The 15,122-nt window shown below is 46.6% G+C and overlaps 1 protein-coding gene across 2 annotated transcripts in view; it reads right to left on the bottom strand.

Moving 5' to 3' along the window:
* Positions 1-15,122, bottom strand: part of LOC110489576 (aristaless-related homeobox protein A) — a 36,203-nt gene that overhangs the window by 16,348 nt on the left and 4,733 nt on the right. For both annotated transcript variants that reach the window (XM_036943689.2, XM_090199073.1), the window contains exon 4: positions 11,173-11,486. In XM_036943689.2, the coding sequence (XP_036799584.2) occupies positions 11,173-11,486 (314 nt within the window). The remainder of the gene's footprint in view (positions 1-11,172; positions 11,487-15,122) is intronic.

The following is a 15,122-nucleotide window of genomic DNA, read 5'->3' as shown; positions in this document are numbered from 1 at the left end:
AGTACAGGTGTGAGGTGGTATTACAGGTAGAGGACAGTACAGGTGTGAGGTGGTGTTATAGAGGACAGTACAGGTGTGAGGTGGTATTATAGAGGACAGTACAGGTGTGAGGTGGTATTACAGGTAGAGGACAGTACAGGTGTGAGGTGGTGTTATAGAGGACAGTACAGGTGTGAGGTGGTATTATAGGGAGAGGACAGTACAGTTGTGAGGTGGTATTATAGAGGACAGTACAGGTGTGAGGAGGTATTACAGGTAGAGGACAGTACAGGTGTGAGGTGGTGTTATAGAGGACAGTACAGGTGTGATGTGGTGTTATAGAGGACAGTACAGGTGTGAGGTGGTATTATAGGTAGAGGACAGTACAGGTGTGAGGTGGTATTATAGGAAGAGGACAGTACAGGTGTGAGGTGGTGTTATAGAGGACAGTACAGGTGTGAGGTGGTATTATAGGTAGAGGACAGTACAGGTGTGAGGTGGTATTACAGGTAGAGGACAGTACAGATGCGAGGTGGTATTATAGAGGACAGTACAGGTGTGAGGTGGTATTACAGGTAGAGGACAGTACATGTGTGAGGTGGAGTTATAGAGGACAGTACAGGTGTGAGGTGGTATTATAGAGGACAGTACAGGTGTGATGTGGTGTTATAGAGGACAGTACAGGTGTGAGGTGGTATTATAGGTAGAGGACAGTACAGGTGTGAGGTGGTATTATAGGAAGAGGACAGTACAGGTGTGAGTTGGTGTTATAGAGGACAGTACAGGTGTGAGGTGGTATTATAGGTAGAGGACAGTACAGGTGTGAGGTGGTATTACAGGTAGAGGACAGTACAGATGTGAGGGTGTATTATAGAGGACAGTACAGGTGTGAGGTGGTATTACAGGTAGAGGACAGTACAGGTGTGAGGTGGTGTTATAGAGGACAGTACAGGTGTGAGGTGGTATTATAGAGGACAGTACAGGTGTGAGGTGGTATTACAGGTAGAGGACAGTACAGGTGTGAGGTGGTGTTATAGAGGACAGTACAGGTGTGATGTGGTGTTATAGAGGACAGTACAGGTGTGAGGTGGTATTATAGGTAGAGGACAGTACAGGTGTGAGGTGGTATTGTAGGTAGAGGACAGTACAGGTGTGAGGTGGTGTTATAGAGGACAGTACAGGTGTGAGGTGGTATTATAGGTAGAGGAAAGTACAGGTGTGAGGTGATATTATAGAGGACAGTACAGGTGTGAGGTGATATTATAGAGGACAGTACAGGTGTGAGGTGATATTATAGAGGACAGTACAGGTGTGAGGTGGTGTTGAAGAGGACAGTACAGGTGTCTGTAGGACAGTGAAGGTGTGAGGTTGTAATATAGGTAGAGGACAGTACAGGTGTGAGGTGGTGTTATAGAGGACAGTACAGGTGTGAGGTGGTATTATAGGTAGAGGACAGTACAGGTGTGAGGTGGTATTATAGGTAGAGGACAGTACAGGTGTGAGTTGGTATTATAGGTAGAGGACAGTACAGGTGTGAGGTGGTATTATAGGTAGAGGACAGTACAGGTGTGAGGTGGTATTATAGGGAGAGGACAGTACAGGTGTGAGGTGGTATTATAGAGGACAGTACAGGTGTGAGGTGGTATTACAGGTAGAGGACAGTACAGGTGTTAGGTGGTGTTATAGAGGACAGTACAGGTGTGAGGTGGTGTTATAGAGGACAGTACAGGTGTGAGGTGGTATTACAGATAGAGGACAGTACAGGTGTGAGGTGGTGTTATAGAGGACAGTACAGGTGTGATGTGGTGTTATAGAGGACAGTACAGGTGTGAGGTGGTATTACAGATAGAGGACAGTACAGGTGTGAGGTGGTGTTATAGTGGACAGTACAGGTGTGAGGTGGTATTATAGGTAGAGGACAGTACAGGTGTGAGGTGGTGTTATAGAGGACAGTACAGGTGTGAGGTGGTGTTATAGAGGACAATACAGGTGTGAGGTGGTATTACAGGTAGAGGACAGTACAGGTGTGAGGTGGTATTATAGGTAGAGGACAGTACAGGTGTGAGGTGGTGTTATAGGTAGAGGACAGTACAGGTGTGAGGTGGTGTTATAGAGGGCAGTACAGGTGTGAGATGGTATTATAGGTAGAGGACAGTACAGGTGTGAGGTGGTATTACAGGTAGAGGACAGTACAGGTGTGAGGTGGTGTTATAGAGGACAGTACAGGTGTGAGATGGTATTACAGGTAGAGGACAGTACAGGTGTGAGGTGGTATTACAGGTAGAGGACAGTACAGGTGTGAGGTGGTGTTATAGAGGACAGTACAGGTGTGAGATGGTATTACAGGTAGAGGACAGTACAGGTGTGAGGTGGTGTTATAGAGGACAGTACAGGTGTGAGATGGTATTATAGGTAGAGGACAGTACATGTGTGAGGTGGTGTTAAAGAGGACAGTACAGGTGTGAGGTGGTATTATAGGTAGAGGACAGTACAGGTGTGAGGTGGTGTTATAGAGGACAGTACAGGTGTGAGATGGTATTACAGGTAGAGGACAGTACAGGTGTGAGGTGGTGTTATAGAGGACAGTACAGGTGTGAGGTGGTGTTATAGAGGACAGTAAAGGTGTGATGTGGTGTTATAGAGGACAGTACAGGTGTGAGGTGGTATTATAGGTAGAGGACAGTACAGGTGTGAGGTGGTATTATAGGAAGAGGACAGTACAGGTGTGAGGTGGTGTTATAGAGGACAGTACAGGTGTGAGGTGGTATTATAGGTAGAGGACAGTACAGGTGTGAGGTGGTATTACAGGTAGAGGACAGTACAGATGTGAGGTGGTATTATAGAGGACAGTACAGGTGTGAGGTGGTATTACAGGTAGAGGACAGTACATGTGTGAGGTGGTGTTATAGAGGACAGTACAGGTGTGAGGTGGTATTACAGATAGAGGACAGTACAGGTGTGAGGTGGTGTTATAGAGGACAGTACAGGTGTGATGTGGTGTTATAGAGGACAGTACAGGTGTGAGGTGGTATTACAGATAGAGGACAGTACAGGTGTGAGGTGGTGTTATAGAGGACAGTACAGGTGTGATGTGGTGTTATAGAGGACAGTACAGGTGTGAGGTGGTATTATAGGTAGAGGACAGTACAGGTGTGAGGTGGTGTTATAGAGGACAGTACAGGTGTGAGGTGGTGTTATAGAGGACAATACAGGTGTGAGGTGGTATTACAGGTAGAGGACAGTACAGGTGTGAGGTGGTATTATAGGTAGAGGACAGTACAGGTGTGAGGTGGTGTTATAGGTAGAGGACAGTACAGGTGTGATGTGGTGTTATAGAGGACAGTACAGGTGTGAGCTGGTATTATAGGTAGAGGACAGTACAGGTGTGAGGTGGTGTTATAGAGGACAGTACAGGTGTGAGATGGTATTATAGGTAGAGGACAGTACAGGTGTGAGGTGGTATTACAGGTAGAGGACAGTACAGGTGTGAGGTGGTGTTATAGAGGACAGTACAGGTGTGAGATGGTATTACAGGTAGAGGACAGTACAGGTGTGAGGTGGTGTTATAGAGGACAGTACAGGTGTGAGATGGTATTATAGGTAGAGGACAGTACATGTGTGAGGTGGTGTTAAAGAGGACAGTACAGGTGTGAGGTGGTATTATAGGTAGAGGACAGTACAGGTGTGAGGTGGTGTTATAGAGGACAGTACAGGTGTGAGATGGTATTACAGGTAGAGGACAGTACAGGTGTGAGGTGGTGTTATAGAGGACAGTACAGGTGTGAGGTGGTGTTATAGAGGACAGTAAAGGTGTGATGTGGTGTTATAGAGGACAGTACAGGTGTGAGGTGGTATTATAGGTAGAGGACAGTACAGGTGTGAGGTGGTATTATAGGAAGAGGACAGTACAGGTGTGAGGTGGTGTTATAGAGGACAGTACAGGTGTGAGGTGGTATTATAGGTAGAGGACAGTACAGGTGTGAGGTGGTATTACAGGTAGAGGACAGTACAGATGTGAGGTGGTATTATAGAGGACAGTACAGGTGTGAGGTGGTATTACAGGTAGAGGACAGTACATGTGTGAGGTGGTGTTAAAGAGGACAGTACAGGTGTGAGGTGGTATTGTAGGTAGAGGACAGTACAGGTGTGAGGTGGTGTTATAGAGGACAGTACAGGTGTGAGGTGGTATTATAGGTAGAGGAAAGTACAGGTGTGAGGTGATATTATAGAGGACAGTACAGGTGTGACGTGATATTATAGAGGACAGTACAGGTGTGAGGTGATATTATAGAGGACAGTACAGGTGTGAGGTGGTGTTGAAGAGGACAGTACAGGTGTCTGTAGGACAGTAAAGGTGTGAGGTGGTAATATAGGTAGAGGACAGTACAGGTGTGAGGTGGTGTTATAGAGGACAGTACAGGTGTGAGGTGGTATTATAGGTAGAGGACAGTACAGGTGTGAGGTGGTATTATAGGTAGAGGACAGTACAGGTGTGAGGTGGTGTTATAGAGGACAGTACAGGTGTGAGGTGGTGTTATAGAGGACAGTACAGGTGTGATGTGGTGTTATAGAGGACAGTACAGGTGTGAGGTGGTATTATAGGTAGAGGACAGTACAGGTGTGAGGTGGTATTATAGGAAGAGGACAGTACAGGTGTGAGGTGGTGTTATAGAGGGCAGTACAGGTGTGAGGTGGTATTATAGGTAGAGGACAGTACAGGTGTGAGGTGGTATTACAGGTAGAGGACAGTACAGATGTGAGGTGGTATTATAGAGGACAGTACAGGTGTGAGGTGGTATTACAGGTAGAGGACAGTACATGTGTGAGGTGGTGTTATAGAGGACAGTACAGGTGTGAGGTGGTATTATAGGTAGAGGAAAGTACAGGTGTGAGGTGATATTATAGAGGACAGTACAGGTGTGAGGTGATATTATAGAGGACAGTACAGGTGTGAGGTGATATTATAGAGGACAGTACAGGTGTGAGGTGGTGTTGAAGAGGACAGTACAGGTGTCTGTAGGACAGTAAAGGTGTGAGGTGGTAATATAGGTAGAGGACAGTACAGGTGTGAGGTGGTGTTATAGAGGACAGTACAGGTGTGAGGTGGTATTATAGGTAGAGGACAGTACAGGTGTGAGGTGGTATTATAGGTAGAGGACAGTACAGGTGTGAGTTGGTATTATAGGTAGAGGACAGTACAGGTGTGAGGTGGTATTATAGGTAGAGGACAGTGCACGTGTGAGGTGGTATTATAGGGAGAGGACAGTACAGGTGTGAGGTGGTATTATAGAGGACAGTACAGGTGTGAGGTGGTGTTATAGAGGACAGTACAGGTGTGAGGTGGTGTTATAGAGGACAGTACAGGTGTGAGGTGGTATTACAGATAGAGGACAGTACAGGTGTGAGGTGGTGTTATAGAGGACAGTACAGGTGTGATGTGGTGTTATAGAGGACAGTACAGGTGTGAGGTGGTATTACAGATAGAGGACAGTACAGGTGTGAGGTGGTGTTATAGAGGACAGTACAGGTGTGAGGTGGTATTATAGGTAGAGGACAGTACAGGTGTGAGGTGGTGTTATAGAGGACAGTACAGGTGTGAGGTGGTGTTATAGAGGACAATACAGGTGTGAGGTGGTATTACAGGTAGAGAACAGTACAGGTGTGAGGTGGTATTATAGGTAGAGGACAGTACAGGTGTGAGGTGGTGTTATAGGTAGAGGACAGTACAGGTGTGATGTGGTGTTATAGAGGACAGTACAGGTGTGAGCTGGTATTATAGGTAGAGGACAGTACAGGTGTGAGGTGGTGTTATAGAGGACAGTACAGGTGTGAGATGGTATTATAGGTAGAGGACAGTACATGTGTGAGGTGGTGTTAAAGAGGACAGTACAGGTGTGAGGTGGTATTACAGGTAGAGGACAGTACAGGTGTGAGGTGGTGTTATAGAGGACAGTACAGGTGTGAGGTGGTGTTATAGAGGACAGTACAGGTGTGATGTGGTGTTATAGAGGACAGTACAGGTGTGAGGTGGTATTATAGGTAGAGGACAGTACAGGTGTGAGGTGGTATTATGGGAAGAGGACAGTACAGGTGTGAGGTGGTGTTATAGAGGACAGTACACGTGTGAGGTGGTATTATAGGTAGAGGACAGTACAGATGTGAGGTGGTATTATAGAGGACAGTACAGGTGTGAGGTGGTGTTATAGAGGACAGTACAGGTGTGAGGTGGTATTATAGGGAGAGGACAGTACAGGTGTGAGGTGGTATTATAGAGGACAGTACAGGTGTGAGGTGGTATTACAGGTAGAGGACAGTACAGGTGTGAGGTGGTGTTATAGAGGACAGTACAGGTGTGAGGTGGTATTATAGAGGACAGTACAGGTGTGAGGTGGTATTACAGGTAGAGGACAGTACATGTGTGAGGTGGTGTTATAGAGGACAGTACAGGTGTGAGGTGGTATTATAGGGAGAGGACAGTACAGGTGTGAGGTGGTATTATAGAGGACAGTACAGGTGTGAGGTGGTATTACAGGTAGAGGACAGTACAGGTGTGAGGTGGTGTTATAGAGGACAGTACAGGTGTGAGGTGGTGTTATAGAGGACAGTACAGGTGTGAGGTGGTATTATAGGTAGAGGACAGTACAGGTGTGAGGTGGTATTACAGGTAGAGGACAGTACAGATGTGAGGTGGTGTTATAGAGGACAGTACAGGTGTGAGGTGGTATTATAGGTAGAGGAAAGTACAGGTGTGAGGTGATATTATAGAGGACAGTACAGGTGTGACGTGATATTATAGAGGACAGTACAGGTGTGAGGTGATATTATAGAGGACAGTACAGGTGTGAGGTGGTGTTGAAGAGGACAGTACAGGTGTCTGTAGGACAGTAAAGGTGTGAGGTGGAAATATAGGTAGAGGACAGTACAGGTGTGAGGTGGTGTTATAGAGGACAGTACAGGTGTGAGGTGGTATTATAGGTAGAGGACAGTACAGGTGTGAGGTGGTATTATAGGTAGAGGACAGTACAGGTGTGAGGTGGTGTTATAGAGGACAGTACAGGTGTGAGGTGGTGTTATAGAGGACAGTACAGGTGTGATGTGGTGTTATAGAGGACAGTACAGGTGTGAGGTGGTATTATAGGTAGAGGACAGTACAGGTGTGAGGTGGTATTATAGGAAGAGGACAGTACAGGTGTGAGGTGGTGTTATAGAGGGCAGTACAGGTGTGAGTTGGTATTATAGGTAGAGGACAGTACAGGTGTGAGGTGGTATTACAGGTAGAGGACAGTACAGATGTGAGGTGGTATTATAGAGGACAGTACAGGTGTGAGGTGGTATTACAGGTAGAGGACAGTACATGTGTGAGGTGGTGTTATAGAGGACAGTACAGGTGTGAGGTGGTATTATAGGTAGAGGAAAGTACAGGTGTGAGGTGATATTATAGAGGACAGTACAGGTGTGAGGTGGTGTTGAAGAGGACAGTACAGGTGTCTGTAGGACAGTAAAGGTGTGAGGTGGTAATATAGGTAGAGGACAGTACAGGTGTGAGGTGGTGTTATAGAGGACAGTACAGGTGTGAGGTGGTATTATAGGTAGAGGACAGTACAGGTGTGAGGTGGTATTATAGGTAGAGGACAGTACAGGTGTGAGTTGGTATTATAGGTAGAGGACAGTACAGGTGTGAGGTGGTATTATAGGTAGAGGACAGTACACGTGTGAGGTGGTATTATAGGGAGAGGACAGTACAGGTGTGAGGTGGTATTATAGAGGACAGTACAGGTGTGAGGTGGTATTACAGGTAGAGGACAGTACAGGTGTGAGGTGGTGTTATAGAGGACAGTACAGGTGTGAGGTGGTGTTATAGAGGACAGTACAGGTGTGAGGTGGTATTACAGATAGAGGACAGTACAGGTGTGAGGTGGTGTTATAGAGGACAGTACAGGTGTGATGTGGTGTTATAGAGGACAGTACAGGTGTGAGGTGGTATTACAGATAGAGGACAGTACAGGTGTGAGGTGGTGTTATAGAGGACAGTACAGGTGTGAGGTGGTATTATAGGTAGAGGACAGTACAGGTGTGAGGTGGTGTTATAGAGGACAGTACAGGTGTGAGGTGGTGTTATAGAGGACAATACAGGTGTGAGGTGGTATTACAGGTAGAGAACAGTACAGGTGTGAGGTGGTATTATAGGTAGAGGACAGTACAGGTGTGAGGTGGTGTTATAGGTAGAGGACAGTACAGGTGTGATGTGGTGTTATAGAGGACAGTACAGGTGTGAGCTGGTATTATAGGTAGAGGACAGTACAGGTGTGAGGTGGTGTTATAGAGGACAGTACAGGTGTGAAATGGTATTATAGGTAGAGGACAGTACATGTGTGAGGTGGTGTTAAAGAGGACAGTACAGGTGTGAGGTGGTGTTATAGAGGACAGTACAGGTGTGAGGTGGTGTTATAGAGGACAGTACAGGTGTGATGTGGTGTTATAGAGGACAGTACAGGTGTGAGGTGGTATTATAGGTAGAGGACAGTACAGGTGTGAGGTGGTATTATAGGAAGAGGACAGTACAGGTGTGAGGTGGTGTTATAGAGGACAGTACACGTGTGAGGTGGTATTATAGGTAGAGGACAGTACAGATGTGAGGTGGTATTATAGAGGACAGTACAGGTGTGAGGTGGTATTACAGGTAGAGGACAGTACAGGTGTGAGGTGGTGTTATAGAGGACAGTACAGGTGTGAGGTGGTATTATAGGGAGAGGACAGTACAGGTGTGAGGTGGTATTATAGAGGACAGTACAGGTGTGAGGTGGTATTACAGGTAGAGGACAGTACAGGTGTGAGGTGGTGTTATAGAGGACAGTACAGGTGTGAGGTGGTATTATAGAGGACAGTACAGGTGTGAGGTGGTATTACAGGTAGAGGACAGTACATGTGTGAGGTGGTGTTATAGAGGACAGTACAGGTGTGAGGTGGTATTATAGGGAGAGGACAGTACAGGTGTGAGGTGGTATTATAGAGGACAGTACAGGTGTGAGGTGGTATTACAGGTAGAGGACAGTACAGGTGTGAGGTGGTGTTATAGAGGACAGTACAGGTGTGAGGTGGTGTTATAGAGGACAGTACAGGTGTGATGTGGTGTTATAGAGGACAGTACAGGTGTGAGGTGGTATTATAGGTAGAGGACAGTACAGGTGTGAGGTGGTATTATAGGAAGAGGACAGTACAGGTGTGAGGTGGTGTTATAGAGGACAGTACACGTGTGAGGTGGTATTATAGGTAGAGGACAGTACAGATGTGAGGTGGTATTATAGAGGACAGTACAGGTGTGAGGTGGTATTACAGGTAGAGGACAGTACAGGTGTGAGGTGGTGTTATAGAGGACAGTACAGGTGTGAGGTGGTATTATAGGGAGAGGACAGTACAGGTGTGAGGTGGTATTATAGAGGACAGTACAGGTGTGAGGTGGTATTACAGGTAGAGGACAGTACAGGTGTGAGGTGGTGTTATAGAGGACAGTACAGGTGTGAGGTGGTATTATAGAGGACAGTACAGGTGTGAGGTGGTATTACAGGTAGAGGACAGTACATGTGTGAGGTGGTGTTATAGAGGACAGTACAGGTGTGAGGTGGTATTATAGGGAGAGGACAGTACAGGTGTGAGGTGGTATTATAGAGGACAGTACAGGTGTGAGGTGGTATTACAGGTAGAGGACAGTACAGGTGTGAGGTGGTGTTATAGAGGACAGTACAGGTGTGAGGTGGTGTTATAGAGGACAGTACAGGTGTGATGTGGTGTTATAGAGGACAGTACAGGTGTGAGGTGGTATTATAGGTAGAGGACAGTACAGGTGTGAGGTGGTATTATAGGAAGAGGACAGTACAGGTGTGAGGTGGTGTTATAGAGGACAGTACAGGTGTGAGGTGGTATTATAGGTAGAGGACAGTACAGGTGTGAGGTGGTATTACAGGTAGAGGACAGTACAGATGTGAGGTGGTATTATAGAGGACAGTACAGGTGTGAGGTGGTATTACAGGTAGAGGACAGTACAGGTGTGAGGTGGTGTTATAGAGGACAGTACAGGTGTGAGGTGGTATTATAGAGGACAGTACAGGTGTGATGTGGTGTTATAGAGGACAGTACAGGTGTGAGGTGGTATTATAGGTAGAGGACAGTACAGGTGTGAGGTGGTATTGTAGGTAGAGGACAGTACAGGTGTGAGGTGGTGTTATAGAGGACAGTACAGGTGTGAGGTGGTATTATAGGTAGAGGAAAGTACAGGTGTGAGGTGATATTATAGAGGACAGTACAGGTGTGAGGTGATATTATAGAGGACAGTACAGGTGTGAGGTGATATTATAGAGGACAGTACAGGTGTGAGGTGGTGTTGAAGAGGACAGTACAGGTGTGAGGTGGTATTATATAGGTAGAGGACAGTACAGGTGTGAGGTGGTATTATAGGTAGAGGACAGTACAGGTGTGAGGTGGTATTATAGGTAGAGGACAGTACAGGTGTGAGGTGGTATTATAGGTAGAGGACAGTACAGGTGTGAGTTGGTATTATAGGTAGAGGACAGTACAGGTGTGAGGTGGTATTATAGGTAGAGGACAGTACAGGTGTGAGGTGGTATTATAGGGAGAGGACAGTACAGGTGTGAGGTGGTATTATAGAGGACAGTACAGGTGTGAGGTGGTGTTATAGAGGACAGTACAGGTGTGAGGTGGTGTTATAGAGGACAATACAGGTGTGAGGTGGTATTACAGGTAGAGGACAGTACAGGTGTGAGGTGGTATTATAGGTAGAGGACAGTACAGGTGTGATGTTATAGAGGACAGTACAGGTGTGAGGTTGTGTTATAGAGGACAGTACAGGTGTGAGGTGGTGTTATAGAGGACAGTACAGGTGTGAGGTGGTGTTATAGAGGACAGTACAGGTGTGAGGTGGTGTTATAGAGGACAGTACAGGTGTGAGGTGGTATTATAGATAGAATATAATTAATTGGCAGATTCCTCCTGTTGACCTGGATGGAATTATGTGATCCTTCCTTAACCCATAGGAAGCCCCACCCAATTATTATTGTTGTAAACGGTTGAAAACCTCAGTGACGCTGCCCGTGATATTATTTGTTTTGATCTCTTGAGTCCTCTGTCTATATCTATGGGTATACAGGGTTACGTAGGTAGAGGTACCTATTATCTCACCTGCCGAAGGTGGGCCCGATGAAGGTGGGGTGACGGAACATGGCAGCTGCACCCAGGAATGTTCCAAGGCCCAGCGGTGTCCCTTGTTGCTGGGCCGAGTGGTTGCTATGGTGAGGAGCCAGACCAGGAAACACGGTGGTCCAGGCAGACTCCAGGGCGGGGTGGTGGTGCGTGGAGAAGGGACCCCCATCCAGGTAGTGGCTTAGGGGGTGCGTGGCAGACAGGGGCCCAGGGAAAGGGTGGCCAGGGGGGTATGTCTGGACACCTGCCTTCTCACGCTTACGCCACTTAGCACGACGATTCTGAAACCACACCTGTGGAAAGAGAGTGGGAGTGAGGTCAGAGGTCAGGCTAGAACATATAGGCTACATGTAATTATGTAGGTTTAGTTTCTGTAGATTGAGTGAAGAGCATAGAATACTCTGTAAATCTTTTCCCTGTTAAAATGTACAGTATTATACCGGCACCAGAGTTGCCAGCTTAAATCTGTCATTTTTCTGTAACATACACTCACCGAGCAGATTATTGGACATTTGCATTTATTAGGTACACCACCCTGTTCACTAGAATGGGTCGCTTCCGACAGTCACTTGGCTGTGTCTTGTTATTTTAAGCAGACAGACAGGCATCGAGGCATTCAGTTACTGTTTCATTGACTATTAGAATGGGCAAAACGAGTGACCTAAGAGACGTTGAGCGCGGTATGATCGTCGTCTCCAGGCACGCCGGATCCAGTATCTCAGAAACGGCCGGCTTCCTGAGCTTTTCACGCACAACAGTGTCCAGGGTTTACTGAGAACGGTGTGAGAAACAAAAAACATCCAGTCAGCGGCAGTCCTGTGGGCGACAACAGCTCGTTGATGAGAGAGGTTCGAAGGAGAATGGCAAGAGTCGTGCAAGCTAACAGGCGGGCTACAAACAGACAAATAACGGCGCAGTACAACCGTGGTGTGCACGGAACGCACCACTCGTCAATCCTAGTTCACGGATTGGTTATTGCAGTAGACGCCCACACCGGGTTCCACTCCTATCAGCTTAAAACAACAGGAAGCTGCGGCTCCAGAGGGCACACGATCACCCACCAAAACTGGACACTTGAGGAGTGGAAAAACATTGCCTGGATCATGACAGTGAGTTCAGTTTACTTGAGAGGCCTGGTCAGTCCCCAGACCTCAACCCAATAGAGCATCTCTGGGATGACATGGGACAGGCTGTTGGCAGCATGAAGGCAGCTTGATACAACACCGGTGCACTGGCATTCTCGTTAGGTTTAGTGGCTCAAGAGTACGACCCACAATTTAGTTTAGAGGTATGTGTAATGTGTGATATATGTTAATATATGGTAATATATGGGTCATATCTTTTAAACTGATAGAATCAAGACACTTGTCTGTAGTAATGGTGAAAACATACCTGTCAATTATTATCAGGGTGATGTTTTTCTGTCTCACTGCAAGACATTTACGAGCAATTAAGAGCAGACCGAAATGGCTTGTGTCAACTTCAGCTAGCTAACGTTAACTAGCTAACATTAGCTAGCTACCTGGGTTAGCTAGCTAGCTAGGTTAGCTAATAAAACATGCAGTAATTTAATGTTGGCAACCAATAAAGATACTTATAAACAAGTCAAGGTACCTACTCAGCAGCAGCCGCTTCAAGAAGATACACTATATATACAAAAGTATGTGGACCCCTCTTCAAATTAGGGGATTTGGCTGTTTCAGCCACACGCTTTGTTGACAGGTGTATAAAATCAAGGACACAGCCATGCAATCTCCATAGACAAACATTGGCAGTAGAATGGCGCGGACTGAAGATCTCAGTGACCTTTAACGTCGCACCGTCATAGGATGCCACCTTTCCAACAAGTCAGTTCGTCAAATTCCTGCCCTGCTAGAGCTGCCCCGGGCAACTGTAAGTGCTGTTACTGAGAAATGAAAACATCTAGGAGCAACAACGACTAAACCGCAAAGTGGTAGGCCACACAATCTCACAGAGTAGGACCGAGTAGCGAGTACAAATGTTTTTTTCCTCAGTTACAACACTCACTACTGAGGTTCAATCTGCTTCTGGAAGCGACATCAGCACAAGAACTGTTCGGGCCCCTCAGTTCCAGTGAAGGGACATCTTAATGCTACCGCCTACAATGACATTCTAGATGGTCCTGTGCTTCCAACTTTTGTGGCAACAGTTTGGGGAAGGGCCTTTCGAGGTTTGTTGATATTGTGGAGAACTTGACAGGCCTGCACAGAGCCCTGACCTCAACCCCATCGATCACCTTAGGGATTCATTGGAACACCGACTGCGAACCAGGCCTAATCACCCAGCATCAGTGCCTGACCTCCATCGTGCTCTTGTGGCTAAAATGAAGAAAGTCCCGGCACCAATATTCCAACATCTAGTGGAAAGCCTTCCCAGAAAAGTTGTGGCTGTTATAGCAGCAAAGGCGAGATCAACTTCATATTAATGCCCATGATTTTGGGAATGGGATGTTCGACGAGCACGTGCCCACATACGTTTTGGCCATGTAGTGTACGTGGTGACATACATTAGTTTGGAATCCAGGGAAACCCTCTGACACATTGACCCTGATCCGGCGGAAGTTCCTGTGTAAACGGAAGATCCCATCTCCCAGTCGATGAGGTGACAAACAGGCGGAAAGTCAGCGGTAATTACACGTGCACTAAAACCCGCGCGCCCTCTCGGTCAGTTAGTTTAAAGTGAAGTAATTAAAAGCAGTTCCCGCTGCAGTCTAACTGAGAGACTGAGATCGGCGTGGCACACGGTAATTAAGAATTGTGTTCACAAAAGGTGGAGAGAATAACGGCTGAACAGAGTCCAATAGCAATTAGACTAATGCGCTTTAAATTAAATTCTTCAAAATGTGGAACAAGTCATACCCAAAGAATATTTAACTTTCCCACGCCCCTCCCCCTTTCCCACGCCCTCCCCCTTTCCTAGTTTGAGACAGGAGTCTACAAATGTCAACAGTAAGAGAAAGTGAACGATATTAGCCCTGAACACACACACACACACACACACACACTACTCCCGGTGAAAGTGTTTAGCATTACATGGCCCCTCGGGAATTTATGAGTTTTTATCACCTCCCGATGCGCCCGTTAAGTGCCTTGTTCACCGACAGTTCTGCGAGGAGACATCTGTTGTTTTATACCGGCTATAACCCCAGACGGAGCATCGCCGTGTTTGAACTGTCTCTTTGGTTATGAGCCCCGGGCCAAGCCACGCTCACAATGGATAGATGGGATAGGAGGGGAGAGAAAAGGGGGAGGGGTAAAGGGAGAGCAAACACCTTTAATGGTCTCTCTCATTGGCTCCATGTGCAAAGCATCGGTTCAATGAGTCTCTATTGCAATCACAAAATGGGAAATCAAATAACATTATCCCAGCCACCCTTCTGCCCTTCTCTGTCTCTCTCCATCTCCATCTCCATCTCCCTCTCTCTCTCTCACTCACTCCCTCTCTCTCTCTCTCACTCACTCCCTCTCCACCTCTTATACCTTTCTCTCTCTCTCGCTCTCTCTCTCTCTCTCTCTCTCTCTCTCTCTCTCTCTCTCTCTCTCTGTCTCTCTCTCTGTCTCTCTCTTTCTCTCTCTCTGTCTCTCTCTCCATCTCCATCTTCCCCTCCCTCTCTCTCTCACTCCCTCTCCACCTCTTATACCTTTCTCTCTCTCGCTCTCTCTCTCTGTCTCTCTCTTTCTCTCTCTCTCTGTCTCTCTCCATCTCCCCCTCCCCCTCTCTCTCTCACTCCCTCTCCACCTCTTATACCTTTCTCTCTCTCTCGCTCTCTCTCTGTCTCTTTCTCTCTCTCTCTCTCTGTCTCTCTCTCTCTCTCTCTCAATTTCAATTCATTGTAAAGTGCTTTATTGTCAAAGCAAATTAAATAGATAATAAACAAAAGTGAAATAAACAATAAAAAAATAACAGTT

Source organism: Oncorhynchus mykiss, chromosome 15, assembly GCF_057628025.1.
Source record: "Oncorhynchus mykiss isolate SJ-2025 chromosome 15, ASM5762802v1, whole genome shotgun sequence".
In the NCBI taxonomy this organism is placed as follows: Eukaryota; Metazoa; Chordata; class Actinopteri; order Salmoniformes; family Salmonidae; genus Oncorhynchus; species Oncorhynchus mykiss.
The sequence above is the reverse complement of the archived record's forward strand: the minus strand, read 5'-3'. Positions and strand labels throughout refer to the sequence as shown.